We start from the raw sequence: 13,209 nt of genomic DNA on the forward strand, positions 1-13,209 counted from the left end.
GCTGCCTGACCCGCTGAGTTACTCCAGCACTCATAAAAACATAGAAAATAGATGCAGGAGTAGGCCATTCGGCCCTTCGAGCCTGCACTGCCATTCAATATGATCATGGCTGATCATCCAACTCAGTATCCCATCCCTGCCTTCTCTCCATACCCCCTGATCCCTTTAGCCCCAAGGGCCACATCTAACTCCCTCTTAAATATAGCCAATGAACTGACCTCAACTACCTTCTGTGGCAGAGAATTCCAGAGATTCACCACTCTCTGTGTGAAAAATGTTTTTCTCATCTCGGTCCTACACTCTGTGAAACGTCACCTATCCATGTTCTCCACAGATGCTGCTGCCTGACCTACTTTTCTGTGTCTAGTTTTGTAATGCAGCTCCTGCAGTTCCCTGTGCCACCTCACCTTCTGTCTCTCCTCTTACACTTTCTCCGTCGAGCTGTCCCTGCTTCTCTGCCCGTGATTGCACCACTCGCCGAGACAGAACCCTCTCCCAACGTCCCTCCTTCACTAGTGAATGCCTGAAATGCACCTGGAGCCACAGACACAGACAGCACGGAAAAACTCAGAACCAGTGCTCACTGGTGTTCAGCAGCGTGAGGGGGGACCTCATTGAAACATCCACTCTATCCAGGCCTTTCACTATTCTGTGTAGAAAGGCATAATTCTTCACCTATCACCCATGAAGCTGCTCCTGAACCTGGATGTCACAGTTTTGAGGCGTTTGTACCTTCTTCCTGATGGCAGGGGTGAAATGAGAGCGTGGCCAGGGTGGTGTGGGTCTCTGATGATGCCGGCTGCCTTTTTCAGGCAGTACCTCCTGTAGATCCCTGCGATGGTGGGGAGGTCAGTACCTGTGATGGGGCGGGCAGTGTCCACCACTCTCTGTGAATTAAGTCTCCTTCGTTGCTGGGTCTTAGTGATACATGGTGGAAACAAGCCCTTTGGCCCACCCCAGCCAACATGTCCCAGCTACACTAGTCCCACCTGCCCGCGTTTGGCCCACCCCAGCCAACATGTCCCAGCTACACTAGTCCCACCTGCCCGCGTTTGGCCCATGTCCCTCCAGTTGCCCAACCAGGCTGTGATAAACCTGGGAGAGTCTATAATAAATCTGTCGGCAATCGGAAGGGGAGGGAGAGGGAGAGAGGAGGAGGGAGAGGGTGTGGGAGGGGGGAGGGGGTGGGAGGGGGGAGTGGAGGGAGGGAGATGGAGGGGGGAAGGGGAGGGAGGAGGAGGGGGAGTGGAGGGAGGGAGAGGGAGGGGGGAGTGGAGGAGGGGAGGAGGGAGAGCAAGGGGGAGTGGAGGGAGGGAGGGGGTGGAGGGAGGGGGGAGTGGAGGGAGGGGAAGGAAAGGGGGGGGAGTGGAGGGAGAGGGAGGGAGGGAGGGGGGAGCGCAGGGAGGGAGAGGGAGGGGGAATGGACGGAGGGAGGGAGAGGGAGGGGGAATGGAGGGAGGGAGGGGTGGAGTGGGGCAATGGCAACTGTCAGCTTAGCTTCAGCTCCACACTAGCACCTCTCCCACTAACTGGTGCAGGGAACGAGCTGGATAACTGGCCCCATCTTCCCACACTCCTCTGTTCAAGAATTCCTGCCACGGAACGTATGATTTACGCAAACAGCCATCACTGTAAATGTGTGAGTGAGTGGGAAGAATCAGAGAGGAATGACTGTATGTCACACATCAACACACACCCTGGATTCATTCTCCCACTGGAGTTGACGCGTACATGAAGGCGTATGTCGCTTTGTGATAAAACAATGATCTTCAGGAAATGCTGCCGCTGTGCGGGAGTGATTTATTTAGAGTCAGGGTTTGAGGAAAGAGGTTATCTGATTGCTGTGGACAGTGTGGGTTGGGTTAGGATGAGCAGAGATCCCCAGAGGTGCTGGCTGGGACCAGGAATGGGTTAAATGGTGCTCGGGGAGCTAGATGTTGGTTGTGGAGGGAGGGAGCGGGGAGGAGAGGGAATGCGAGCAGTTGTAGCTCTGGCAAAGGATGACGTGTGTGCTGAATAATACAATTGCTGCTCGCTCTGGCAGTGAGGGTGCTGGTGTGTGTGTGTGTGCTGGGCTGCCCTCCACGCTGGCTGCTCGCTCGTAGCTGGCCAGCAGGAGGAGGGAGGGAGGTAGCCGCTCTCACTGCCTGCCGTGAGCTGGCCCTGCTCCCGGCACCGTCACACCGTGCAGTTGTCAGTGCGAGCTGGCCTTCCTGAAGCAGCAGCTCAGCCCTGCCTCAGCTCAGCTCAGCTCGGCTCAGCTCCGTCAGCTGTGAGTTCTTCACACATGGGTGTGTCACTGTGTATGTGGCAATTACTCTATGTGTGTGTGTGTGTGTGTGTGCTCGGCTCTCAGTGTTCTGTGCTAATGTGTGAGGCAAATGACTTCTGTGCTTCATTGTGGGTGTGTCGCGGTGCAAGGTGACATCTCTGTGAGTTACTGTGCTTTTGTAGATGTGTGTGTGTGTTTGCAGGTGTGTGTGTTGGTGTTACTGTGTGTGTTTGTGCTACTGTGTGTGTGTTTATAGGCGTGTGTTTGTAGATGTGTTATTGTGTGTGTTTGCATTACCATGTGTGTGTCGGTGTTACTGTGTGTGTGTGTGTGTGTCAGTGTTGTGTGTGTGTGCGTTACTGTGTTGTGTGTTACTGTGTGTGTGTGTGTGTGTTACTGTGTGTGTGTGTTATTGTGTGTGTCGGTGTTGTGTGCGTGTGTTACTGTGTGTGTCGGTGTTGTGTGTGTGTGTGTGTTACTGTGTGTGTTACTGTGTGTGTGTGTGTGTGTTACTGTGTGTGTGTGTGTTACTGTGTGTGTGTCAGTGTTGTGTGTGTGTGTTACTGTGTGTGTGTGTTACTGTGTGTGTTACTGTGTGTGTCAGTGTTGTGTGTGTGTGCGTTACTGTGTGTGTGTCAGTGTTGTGTGTTACTGTGTGTGTGTGTTACTGTGTGTGTGTCAGTGTGTGTGTGTGTTACTGTGTGTGTGTGTTATTGTGTGTGTCAGTGTTGTGTGCGTGTGTTACTGTGTGTGTGTCAGTGTTGTGTGTGTGTGTTACTGTGTGTGTGTGTTACTGTGTGTGTTACTGTGTGTGTCGGTGTGTGTGTGTTACTGTATGTGTACCCACAAACACACAGTAATGCACACAAACAATAAAACACAAACACATAACACCAGCACACATAAACACACACATTGTGGGTGTGGTTTGTGTGTATATTTGCATGTGAGGAGCAAGGATATTATTTTACATGTATGTGTGTGTGTGTGGATAATTTTCTGCACATGTGTACGTGTTCATGTGCACATAAGGAGCAAGGGATTGTGTGTGTATGTGGGGGGATGTGTTTGTGTGAATATGCACGGGTGGTAGATATGTGTACCCGTGTGTATGTGCCGAGCAAGGGATTGTGTGATTTATTTGTGTATGCAAGTGTGTGCGCAGGTGAGTGTGTGTATGTGTGCATGCATGTGTGTGTGCGCGCGGGTGAGTGTGTGTGTGAGTATGTGCATGCATGCACGTGTGTGTGCATGTATGTGCATGAGTGCATGCATGTGCGTGTGCAGATGAGTGCATGCATGTGTGTGCAGATGAGTGCACGCGTGTGTGCGCAGGTGAGTGTGTGTATGTGTGCGTGCATGCATGTGTGTGCATGTGCATGCGTGTGTGTGCATGTGAGTGTGCGTGTGTGCATGTATGTGCGTGTGAGCCATGGCGATGCCAGAATTGCCCCGTACTGCTGAAGCTTACAACTGCTGGGCCCCTAATCTGGGGGTGAGGAATTTCAGGCTTTTGCTGGAATTCCTTCCTTCCATTTATTAAACTCTGGCCTGTCAAATAGGTTGCGGCTTCCTGGGAACTGGGACGCCTCCACTGTTTCCTGGGCTTTCCCAGATATTTGCCAAGTCATTGGTATTTTCGAGGGGGAGATCGACGGATTCTTCATCAGTACAGTCAAGGTTACGGGGAGAAGGCAGGAGAATGGGGTTGAGAGAGAAAGATAGATCAGCTATGATTGAATCTTCTTCTTCAGCCCTTTGCTCTTCAAGGGAGCATCTAGTCCATTGGCAAATGTCCTCCACCTCACTCGGTTGTTGGCAGTTCTTTCAAGATCTCCCCAGTTGAGCCCACTCTCACACTTCTGCCTGGACTTCTCTTCTCCAGCTGTTCCTGGGGCCACCTCTTTTCCTTTTTCCTTGGGGGTTCCATTTCCGGGCTTGCCAGGTGATGTTTGTGGCAGGTTTCCTGAGGGTGTGTCCAATCCAACTCCATTTTCTCCTTTGAATTTGTAAGCTCCTGGCTTGTTCTTTTCCACAGGTCCACATTGCTCACTTTGTCTCTCCACCACATGTATCCTCCTAAGGCAGGTGTTAATGAATGAATGGCAGAGTAAAAATGATGGGCTGAATGGCCTAATATTGCCTCTGTGACTTACGAACGTATGTATGATTGTTGGGAAACTCCGTGTGTGTGTATGTCTGTGTCTGTGTCTGTGTGTGTGTGGCTGTGTGCGTGCGTGTGCGTGTGCGTGTGTGTGTGTGTCTGTGTCTGTGTGTGTGTGGCTGTGTGCGTCTGTGTGTGTGCGTGTGTGTCTGTGTGCGTGCGTGTGTGTGGCTGTGTCTGTGTGTGTGTGTGTGTGTGTGTGTGTGCGTGCGTGCGTGCGTGTGTGTGCGTGCGTGTGTGTGGCTGTGTGTGTCTGTGTGTGTGTGTGTGCGTGCGTGTGTGTGTCTGTGTGCGTGCATGTGTGTGGGGGTCTGTGTGTGTCTGTGTGTGTCTGTCTGTGTGTGTGTGTGTGTGTGTGTGTGTGTGTGTGTGTGTGTGTGTGTGTGTGTGTGTGTGTGTGTCTCTGTGTGTGTGTGTGTGAGTCAGTTTTATGGTCAATCCTAGATGTGTCACTATTTACAGGGGATCTCGGGGAGAGTGTGTCAGTTACAGGGGGTCTCGGGGGAGTGTGTCACTGTGTACAGGAGTTTAGGACTGGCAAGTGGAGTGATTGTATTACGGTTTAGAGCGGACATTAACAGCCGTGTGCTGCTGTGAGTTTGTGAAGGGTTTGCGGGTCGATGTGGGAGGTCCGCGTTAAATCTAGGGAGGACCATAGCACCACGGTGACCTGTGATGACTTGCACATCTCACGCACTCTGCCCTGCTCCTGTTAACTCTTTCCTCTCCGTTGCTTCCAGCAGAGCAGCGAGACTGAGCAACATGGAGCCCAGGCACCGACAGACGGGATGATACCCGCTGCCGGGAGGAAGCTCGCCGGATAGAAGGAGTCACACCCCACCCCCCCCCCCTTCCCTGCTCCCACTGTTCCTCCCCTCCTCTCCCCCAACCCCCCCCCCCCCTCTCCACCCCCTCTGCCTCCCCCCACACCACACCCACTCGCCCCTTCCCTGCTCACAACCCCCCCCCCTCTCCCCAAACCCCCCCCTCCCCCCCCCACTCCCTCTGCCTCCCCCCACACTTCACTCCTACCCTCCCCCTCCCCCTCCCCTGCTCCCATTGTTCCCCCCTCCTCTCCCTCCCCCCCCCCCCCCTCCACCCCCTCTGCCTCCCCCCCACACTTCACGCCTGCCCTCCCCCGAGCCTGGCCAGTGCCTGCTGCGTGAGGTGAGAATGAGCTGGCTGAGCAAGCTGAATCCGAGACACACGGGGAGCAAGGCAAGCCGTGCCACAGGGCAGCCCACCCCAGTCACCGCTGACCCAGAGACCTGCCTCATGGTGTTCAAGAACCACTGGGCACAGGTAAGGCAGCTTCACGTATCACCGGGCTGGGCACAGTGCAGAGATTTACCAGGATGCCACAGTCAAGTCAAGTCACTTTTATTTCTATAGCACATTTAAAAAACACCTCTCGTTGGCCAAAGTGCTTTACATTGGTGGAGGCACTAACATTATACAACATTGGTTCATAGATTAAGTACATACATAAATACATACATATAGCCCTCCCTCAGAGGACGTCAAGAAAGGCTTGAGAGTAAAAATGAGTTTTAAGTCTGGGGTTTTAAGTCCCCCCCCCCTCCGGACACTCCTTCCCCCAGAAAAATTGCACTATTGTCACTGTATGTACATATATATATTTTACTGTTCCATTATTCTGTGGTTGCTCTTCTGGGTGAGATGCTAACTGCATTTTGTTGCCTCTGTAGTGTACACTGCACAATGACAATAAAGATTGAATCTGAATCTGAATCTGAATCTGATCCAGTCAAATCCTACCAATCAAGCCGCACACCAATACGGCAGGTAGAGCGAGGAGGAAAATATCAGAGTGCAGAATATAGAGTTTGAGTTAGTTTATTGGTACAGTCAAAAGCTTTTGTTGCGTGCTAACCAGTCAGTGGAAAAACAATACATGATTACAATCATGCAATCCATAGTGTACAGATACATGATAAAGGGAATAATGTCAATTATGTTTTGTGCAAGGAAAAGTCCGATCAAAGATAAATCAAAGGTCTCCAATGAGGTAGACAGTCCGGAGTTGCCTCCCGCTAGAAGGCGACTCCGGACTGTCAAAGCTGCCACAACCAGACATAAAAAAGCTTTTTTTCCACGAGTAGTAGCACTACTCAATAACTGAAGTCTGTAGCCTCCTTTTGCTCTGGTATTTTACTTAATTCACATGTTTAATCGATAATGTTTTATTATTAACGTTTATCGACTCATGTGTCATTCCTAAATGTCACTGTCACTTGCGGGGTGAGCATCAAGGCAAATTCCTTGTATGTGAATACTTGGCAAATAAACTTATTCATTCATTCATAGAAACATAGAAAATAGGTGCAGGAGTAGGCCATTCGGCCCTTCGAGCCTGCACCACCATTCAATATGATCATGGCTGATCATCCAACTCAGTATCCTGTACCTGCCTTCTCTCCATACCCCCTGATCCATTTAGCCACAAGGGCCACTTCTAACTCCCTCTTAAATATAGCCAATGAACTGGCCTCACCTACCTTCTGTGGTAGAGAATTCCAGAGATTCATTCATTCATAATAAGTCAGGACTGCTCTGTAGATGTTGGTAGGATGGTTCAGTTGCCTGATAACAGCTGTGAAGAAAGTGTTATAGCGTTATATTGCAGGAAGGAACTGCAAATGCTGGTGTAACTCAGCGGGATAGGCAGCATCTTGGAAGAGAAAGGACTAGGTGAGGTTTCTGGTCTGAAGAAGTGTCTCGACCTGAAACGTCACCCATTCCTTCTCTCCAGAGATGTTGTGGCGTTATATAATTCCACAATGAGGGAGGTTGAGAGATCGGGACTATCCCCATAGCTTAGGGGAGGATGTTCAGTGGTCTGATAACACATCGACACATAGAAACATAGAGATAAGGTGCAGGATTAGGTCATTCGGCCCTTCGAGCCAACACCACCATTCAATATGATCATGGCTGATCATCCACAATCAGTACCCCTTTCCTGTTTTTTCCACATATCCCTTGATTCCGTTAGCCCTAAGAGCTCTATCTAATTCTCTATTGAAAACATCCAGTGAATTGGCATCCACTGCCTTCTGTGGCAGAGAATTCCCCAGATTCACAAATCTCTGTGAAAAGGTTTTTCCTCATCTCAGTCCTCAATGGCCGACCCCTTATTCTTAAACTGTGACCCCTGGTTCTGTGATTCCCCCAACATCAGGAACATTTTTTCTGCATCTAGTCTGTCCAATCCCTTAAGAATTTCATTTGTTTTTTTAAGATCCCCTCTCACTTTTCTAAATTCCAGTGAATACAAGCCCGATCGACCCATTCTTTCATCATATGTCAGTCTCGCCATCCCGGGAATTAACCTGGGTGAACCTACGTTGCACTCCCTCAATAGCAAGAACATCCTTCCTCAAATTAGGAGACCAAAATTGCACACAATACTCCAGGTGCGGTCTCACCAGGGCCCTGTACAACTGCAGTAAGACCTCCTTCCTCCTGTCAAATCCTCTCCTTATGAAGGCCAACAGCTTTCTTCAATGCCTGCTGTACCTGCATGCTTACCTTGGGCTGACACGATGGGCCGAAGGGCCTGTTTCCATGCGGGATGACAATGCATCTCTATGCATGATCGTGTTGATTGGTGGAGCAGGCTCAGTGGGCCGAAGGACCTCTTCCCGCATCTACTGATGTTGCTGGTGTGGTGAGGCAGAGCGCTGGAATGTTGGCCTTGAACACAGCTGGATCACACACTGGACATGGGGTTATGTTGGGCCCAGGGAGGCTGGAGACAGGCCGGTTGCTGGGAAAAACATTCCATTCTGGGCTTGGCACTTCAGGAAGCTGAGTAACCACAGAGGAAGTGAGCAGCACACTCTCCAGGGTGACATCAGGGCTAATAGAGCCGCTAGTTTAGTTTGTGTAAGGAAGGACTGCAGACGCTGGTTTAAATCGAAGGTAGACACAAAATGCTGGAGTAAGTCAGCGGGTGAGGCAGCATCTCTGGAGAGAAGGAATAGGCGACGTTTTGTGTCTGCCTGTTAGTTTAGTTTACTTGTCCCTTTACCTCCCCCCTCGACTCGAATGGACCCAAGCAGTCGTTCCAGGTGCGACAGAGGTTTACCTGCATCTCCTCCAACCTCATCTATTGCATCCGCTGCTCTAGATGTCAGCAGATCTATATCGGTGAGACCAAGCGGAGGTTGGGCGATCGTTTCGCCGAACACCTCCGCTCGGTCCGCAAGAACCCACCTGACCTCCCGGTGGCTCAGCACTTCAACTCCCCCTCCCATTCCGAATCCGACCTCTCTGTCCGGGGTCTCCTCCATGGCCACAGCGAGCAACACCGGAAATTGGAGGAACAGCACCTCATATTCCGCTTGGGGAGTCTGCATCCTGGGGGCATGAACATTGAATTCTCCCAATTTTGTAAGTCCTTGCTGTCTCCTCCCCTTCCTCAGCCCTCCTGCTGTCTCCTCCCATCCCCCAGCCTTCGGGCTCCTCCTCCTTTTTCCTTTCTTCTCCCCGCCCCCAATCAGTCTGAAGAAGGGTTTCGGCCCAAAACAATGCCTTTTTCCTTCGCTCCATAGATGCTGCTGCACCTGCTGAGTTTCTCCAGCTTTTTTGTGTACCTTCGATTTTCCAGCATCTGCAGTTCCTTCTTAAACAACATGTCAGTTTAGTTTGTTTAGTTTAGAGATACAGCATAGCAACAGGCCCTTCGGCCCACTGGGTCCATGCCGACCATCAACAACCCGTTCACACCTGTCCTGGAGTGTGTGGGTGCGATGAGTGCTCTAAAGTGCTTCAGCAATTGAAAACCATCGCCATTCACGTTGGCTCTGCTGATTCAAGCGGAGAACCTGGTCAGGGGATTGGTGACGGCATTAAAGCTGGTGTTCCATGCCTGTTCACTCGTGTAGTTTAGATATACAGCATTGAAACAGACTCTTCGGCCCACAGAGTCCACGCCCACCACCCATCACCCATTCACACTCGCTCACTTTCACATCCACTCCCTGCACACTCAGGGTAATTTACAGAGGGCCGAATAACGTACAAATGAGAGGGGATCTTATTGAAACGTACAAGATTATTAAGGGATTGGACACGCTAGAGGCAGGAAACATGTTCCCGATGTTGGGCGAGTCCAGAACCAGGGGCCACAGTTTAAGAATAAGGGGTAAGCCATTTAGAACGGAGACGAGGAAACACTTACTCACACAGAGAGTGGTGAGTCTGTGGAATTCTCTGCCTCAGAGGGCGATGGAGGCCGGTTCTCTGGATACTTTCAAGAGAGAGCTAGATAGGGCTCTTAAAGATAGCGGAGTCAGGGGGTATGGGGAGAAGGCAGGAACGGGGTACTGATTGTGGATGACCAGCCATGATCACATTGAATGGCAGTGCTGGCTCGAAGGGCCGAATGGCCTACTCCTGCACCTATTGTCTATTGTCATCCTACCATAAAAAGAGAGCAATCCTGAGCTACTATCTACCTCATTGGAGACCATCTGACTATCTTTGATCGGACTTTACCGACTTTATCTCACACTAAACTTTATTCATGTTATTCCCTTTATCATGTATATCTATACTGTGGATAACTCAGTTATTCTCATGTATAATCTTTCTGCTGACTGGTTAGCACGCAACAAAAGCTTTTCACTGTACCTCGGTACACGTGACAATAAACTAAACTGTAACTGTAAAGAAACTGTCCCTGAATCTGGTTTTCACACCTTTTGTCTGATGGGAGAGGGGAGAAGAGGGAGTGACCGGGGTGAGACTGGTCCTTGATTACGCTGCTGGCCTTGCCGAGGCAGCGTGAGGTATAAATGGAGTCAATGGAAGGGAAGGTAGACACAAAATGCTGGAGTAACTCAGCAGGACAGGCAGCATCCATCTCTGGAGAGAAGGAATGGGTGACGTTTCGGGTCGAGACCCTTCTTCAGACTGGTTAGGGATAAGGGAAACAAGAAATATAGACGTTGATGCAGAGTGATAAAGAACAATGAATGAAAGATATGCAAAAAAGTCACGATGAAAAAGGAAACAGTGGTTGGTGTGCGTGATGTTTAAGAAAGAACTGCAGATGCTGGAAAAATCCAAGGTGGACAAAATTGCTGGAGAAACTCAGCAGGTGAGGCAGCATCCATGGAGCGAAGGAATAGGTGACGTTTCGGGTCGAGACCTGGAAGCATCTATGGAGCGAAGGAATAGGTGACGTTTCGGGTCGAGACCTGGAAGCATCTATGGAGCGAAGGAATAGGTGACGTTTTCGGGTCGAGACCTGGAAGCATCTATGGAGCGAAGGAATAGGTGACGTTTTCGGGTCGAGACCGCTCACATACACGACTCGTACAAGTGTGGGGAACCATTCACCACGGGAAATCCACCACTTGGACTTCAGTTCTGCAATTCTCCAGTGACATAGAAACATAGAAAATAGGTGCAGGAGTAGGCCATTCGGCCTTTCGAGCCTGCACCGCCATTCAATATGATCATGGCTGATCATCCAACTCAGTATCCTGTACCTGCCTTCTCTCCATACCCCCTGATCCCCTTAGCCACAAGGGCCACATCTAACTCCCTCTTAAATATAGCCAATGAACTGGCCTCAACTACCTTCTGTGGCAGAGAATTCCAGAGATTCGCCACTCACTGTGTGAAAAATGTTTTCCTCATCTCGGTCCTAAAAGATTACCCCCTTATCCTTAAACTGTGACCCCTTGTTCTGGACTTCCCCAACATCAGGAACAATCTTCCTGCATCTAGCCTGTCCAACCCCCTAAGAATTTTGTAAGTTTCTATAAGATCCCCCCTCAATCTTCTAAATTCTAGCGAGTACAAGCCGAGTCTATCCAGTCTTTCGTCATATGAAAGTCCTGACATCCCAGGAATCAGTCTGGTGAACCTTCTCTGTACTCCCTCTATGGCAAGAATGTCTTTCCTTCCCCTTCCGGGTCTCGACCCGAAACGTCACCTATTCCTTCGCTCCATAGATGCTGCTGCAACCGTTGAGTTTCTCCAGCACTTTTGTCTACCATTGGTTTGCGTGATGGTCTGGGCTGCGTCCACAATTCGCTGCGGTTTCTTGCGGCCTTGCTGCATGTGATGCATGTGTGATGCTTTACGCTGCAGGTGAGCCGCATCCTGGAGCGGCGCGACCCGCGGACGGCGGACGATGGCAGCGCCGTGCGCAACTACGCCGACCAGATGATGTACCTGCTGGTGGAGGAGCGGCCGCGGGAGGACACTGGCATCGGGCCCATCCTGGAGATGGTGATGCTGGAGGACGTGCTGGACCGGCTGCTGTGCTGGCACCTCCGCGGGCAGCTGGACGACGACAGGAAGATCGAGCAGCTGAAGCTCTTCGACCTGCTGGTCAGCCAGTCGCAGCAGCCCCTGCTGAGGCACAAGCCCGTGCTCAACCCCCTGATGCGGCTGCTGGCCGTGTGCGTGGAGCCACGCTCGCCGGCCCTGGAGGGCAGCCTGGTGCTGCTCCTCAACCAGGTGTGCGTGTCCCTCTCCGCCGAGCCCTCCATCCTGGAGCTCTTCTTCCACACCCAGACCGACCAGGGCCCCGCCAACCTCCTCGTCTTCTCCATCCTCATCCCCTTCATCCACCGCGAAGGCCCCATCGGCCAGCAGGCTCGCGACGCCCTGCTCCTCATCATGGCCATCTCGGCCGAGAACACCATTGTGGGACGTTACATCGCCAACAACTCCTACTTCTGCCCCGTGAGTACCGGAGGGGGGGAGAGGGAGGGGGGGGAGGAGGGGAAGGCAGGGTGAGGGGAGGGGGGGAGTGGGGGGGAAGGGGGTCACACATTCACAAGTGTTTAAGAAGGGAACTGCAGATGCTGGAAAATCGTAGGTGGACAAAAGTGCTGGAGAAACCCAGCGGGTGCAGCAGCATCTATGGAGCGAAGGACATAGGCAACCTTTTAGGTCCGAAACCCTTCTGGAAATAGGCAACGTTTCGGGCCGAAACCCGGAAGGGTTTCGGCCCGAAACGTCGCCTATTTCCTTCGCTCCATAGATGCTGCTGCACCCGCTGAGTTTCTCCAGCACTTTTGTCTACGCAGGTTCACAACTTATAGGAGTAGAATTAGGTCATTCGGCCCATCGAGTCTACTCCGCCATTCAATCATTGGATGTTTAGTTTAGAGATACAGTGCAGAAACAGGCCCTTCAGCCCATCAAGACCGTGCCGACCAGCGATCACGCCGTACACACTATACGTTGCACCAGGGACAATTTACAATTTTTACCTAAGCCAATTAACCTGTACGTCCTGTACGTCTTTAGAATGTGGGACGAAACCAGAGCACCTGATGAAAACCCACATGGTCACGGGGAGAACGTACAGACTCCGTATAGACAGCGCACATAGTTAGGATCGAACCCAGTGCTCGAAGGCAGCAGATCTACCCGCTGCACCACGCTGCACAGACTGTGCATCTGTGCAGCACAGATATTCTGACCCCCATCACTGACTGTGTAACGAGCACAGCACTGAGCTGGAGAGATGACTGGGATTGCAATGTGTGGAAAAGCATAGAGTGCTGGAGTAACTCAGCGGGTCAGGCAGCATCTCTGGAGAACACGGATAGGTGACGTTTCACAGAGTGCTGGAGTAACTCAGCGGGTCAGGCAGCATCTCTGGAGAACATGGATAGGTGACGTTTCACAGAGTGCTGGAGTAACTCAGCGGGTCAGGCAGCATCTGTGGAGAACGTGGATAGGTGACGTTTCAGATCGAGACATGGGTCTTCAGAAGGGT

General features: G+C 51.4%; 1 protein-coding gene across 1 annotated transcript in view; it reads left to right on the forward strand.

Moving 5' to 3' along the window:
* The first annotated feature begins 5,518 nt into the window (after nt 1-5,518).
* fhip1b (FHF complex subunit HOOK interacting protein 1B) overlaps nt 5,519-13,209 on the forward strand; it is a 38,467-nt gene continuing 30,776 nt past the window's right edge. The window contains 2 exon segments of the mRNA XM_033022185.1: nt 5,519-5,738; nt 11,565-12,164. Coding sequence (XP_032878076.1) covers nt 5,610-5,738; nt 11,565-12,164 — 729 coding nt within the window. The 5' untranslated portion in view covers nt 5,519-5,609.

Source organism: Amblyraja radiata, chromosome 6 (genome assembly GCF_010909765.2).
Source record: "Amblyraja radiata isolate CabotCenter1 chromosome 6, sAmbRad1.1.pri, whole genome shotgun sequence".
In the NCBI taxonomy this organism is placed as follows: domain Eukaryota; kingdom Metazoa; phylum Chordata; class Chondrichthyes; order Rajiformes; family Rajidae; genus Amblyraja; species Amblyraja radiata.